Source organism: Montipora capricornis, chromosome 3 (assembly GCF_036669925.1).
Source record: "Montipora capricornis isolate CH-2021 chromosome 3, ASM3666992v2, whole genome shotgun sequence".
NCBI classification, from domain to species: Eukaryota; Metazoa; Cnidaria; class Anthozoa; order Scleractinia; family Acroporidae; genus Montipora; species Montipora capricornis.
The window spans coordinates 20,454,326-20,456,825 of record NC_090885.1 but is presented as its reverse complement, the minus strand read 5'-3'; the positions used below and the strand labels follow the sequence as shown (position 1 = coordinate 20,456,825).

The window sequence follows — 2,500 nt, the reverse complement described above, 5'->3', positions numbered from 1 at the left end:
CCTTTACTGTGTGGGACAGATATGTAAGTTTCCTTTCTTCTCTTTTGTCATAATGTTGTCTCTCGCAGGAATTAGCCCACTTGGGAGCTATTGATTCTATTATTATTCGATTTTTGTTGTTTCTAACGCGTGCTTTGTTTAGGTTGATAGCTACGCGAAGCACTTCAGGCCCATGAGTTTTCTTTGTTTTCGCTTAAGCATGGGTTTATGTTAAGCTTAGATTATATGTGTTGTTTTGCTTGTGGAAAACTTAGGTTTTATTGATTATTGTATTTGTTCCATGATTTGGGGATCCGCCCCCAAAATGCGAAGGTCAATCTTTGGCCTTCCGGTTTTATTGTTGTTGTATCGTTTTGTTTTATTGTAATCAGTTGTTGATTTAGTTGTATTCTAATCCTTAATTTTCAGTTTACGGTGTTATCGGTCAGTGTTTGTTGGCGCGAAATAAACATACTTGGAACTTTCATTGCCTTCGTTACACGTGTAATCCGTTGACCTCCGTAAAGTTCGCCTCATATTTCCGCGACACGTTTTTCTCAGTATTGACAGTCGCAGAAGCCACAGTTTGATTGGTTTACTCGATTGTCTCCATCCTTTTTGATTGCCCACAGTAATTACTTTGGTTTTGGTTTTACGACACTTGATTGAAACTCGCTTTATTATACCGACCAGACATTATTATTTTCAGCACCATTCTATAGGTCCATTATAATTATATCTGTATGCCTAGTAAATTGCTTTTCTTCTTCTAATTAAGCAAAATCTTATGTACTTGTACTTGTTTATGGAAAAACGGCATTACAGAGTTACAGTAAGTTCACAGGAATGGTATTTTACCCTTTCAAGGCCTTTTGATGTGAAGAATATTGATATGACCCTTTCAACATTTATTTAACAATTAATTCTCAGGGAATGTACTTTCAGCAGACAACCTTGTTATAAGAGGACACCGCAGTGAAGGTCCCGGGGGTGTCATTTTATACACTCAGGTTTGACTGTAATCTTTATCAGACACCAAATTTACCTTTGTCTGGAAATCTGAAGATGGGCCAGCTAAAAGACAACATCAACATAATTGTGGTAAGTTTCAAGGTGGAAATTAAACTTGATTTACATAAAACATGAACAAAGATCATGAGTGATTATACAGTCATACTTAAAGGTGCACTCTGTCTGCGCTGAACACGGGGAGCAACAAGGGGCGTTTGGGATTCTGGTTTGTTTGATATGCCCTGTGAATCTGCTGTTTGAGTTCTACGATGCTGGTGAGGCATCTGTCTTCTTCCTGTAGTGATAAAAAAGTGTGCAAGCTTCTTCCAGAGGTTAACAAATTAAAATGAGTAAATTAAATGAGGCACTATCATTTCAAATAATTTCAATTAATAAAATATTAAAGTGTTTATTGATAAATTATTATTAATGAACACTTAAGAAAAATGAACCTTAAAGTGCCCCTAACCCCAAAATATTTTTTTCGCTTACTAAATGAATCTTCGCACCTGTTTGAAATGCATTGCGGCCATTTTTTCATTCTTCTAACAAATCCTGCCATATTATAGGCTTTGAAAGTTGCAAAAATCCAAGCATCTTTTGTTCACGACCGAGTCAGAAGGGGAGTGCGTCTATTCCTGTTTTGACATCACAATCTACTTTGCATGCATTTTTACAAAGAGTTAATGCAATGTAAATCAGTTTGTGACCTCAAACCAGGAATAGACCCATTCCCCTTTTGACTCGGTTGTGAACAAAAGATGCTTCGATTTTCGCAACTTTCAAAGCCTATAAAATGGCAGGATTTGTTAGAAAAACGAAAAAATGGTCGCATTGCGTCTCGAACTGGTGCAAAGATTCATTTCAGCGAAAAAAAATATTTTGGGGTTAGGGGGCACTTTAAGCTTACATAACATGATTATACTCAGCCTGTCATTCAATAATATTGAAAAAGAGACAATTATACCTCAATTATATAAAACAAGACAGTTAGTAGTGTAAAGGACCTAAAGAATGAGCAGTGATGGGTGGATTTCACTCATCAATGCAGGGTGGTCCAGGTTAAGGTTATAATGACAGTGCAAACAAATTGTTTTCCTCAAATACTATGCCAACAATTTTCTCTAACATTATTTTTAACATACCTTGAGATTTTTCATAGTCTGGAGGAGGGAGAGGAGGTGGAGGGTAATCCTGAAATGAAATATTCAGGCCATAACCTGTTCAGTTTAATTCAAATTAACAAGGTTGAGCCAAACTATACAGTCACAAAAAGGTCTTAAGAAACAGGCTCCATCATTGGTGAAGGATTGCTAAAGCATTCGTCCATGTAAAGAAGACTTAATTGGGTACCACAAAAATTGCAAAATTAATGTAGTTTTTATTTAAGCCCGAAATGTTGTGTTAATGACAGTCAAATGCTGATGAAAGAGGTTACGTACAACACAGAAAAAACCTATCCGAGCAGAGTAGAGAATCAAAAAAGTCAGCGAAACATGGAGACCAGGAA

The 2,500-nt window shown here is 36.5% G+C and overlaps 1 protein-coding gene across 3 annotated transcripts in view; it reads right to left on the bottom strand.

Annotated features, from left to right (window-relative positions):
• LOC138040852 (phosphoinositide 3-kinase adapter protein 1-like) overlaps positions 1–2,500 on the bottom strand; it is a 50,434-nt gene that overhangs the window by 14,432 nt on the left and 33,502 nt on the right. For all 3 annotated transcript variants that reach the window (XM_068886550.1, XM_068886549.1, XM_068886551.1), the window contains 3 exons: positions 2,136–2,184; positions 1,157–1,285; positions 1,025–1,053 (listed from right to left, as the gene is read on the bottom strand). In XM_068886550.1, the coding sequence (XP_068742651.1) occupies positions 1,025–1,053; positions 1,157–1,285; positions 2,136–2,184 (207 nt within the window). The remainder of the gene's footprint in view (positions 1–1,024; positions 1,054–1,156; positions 1,286–2,135; positions 2,185–2,500) is intronic.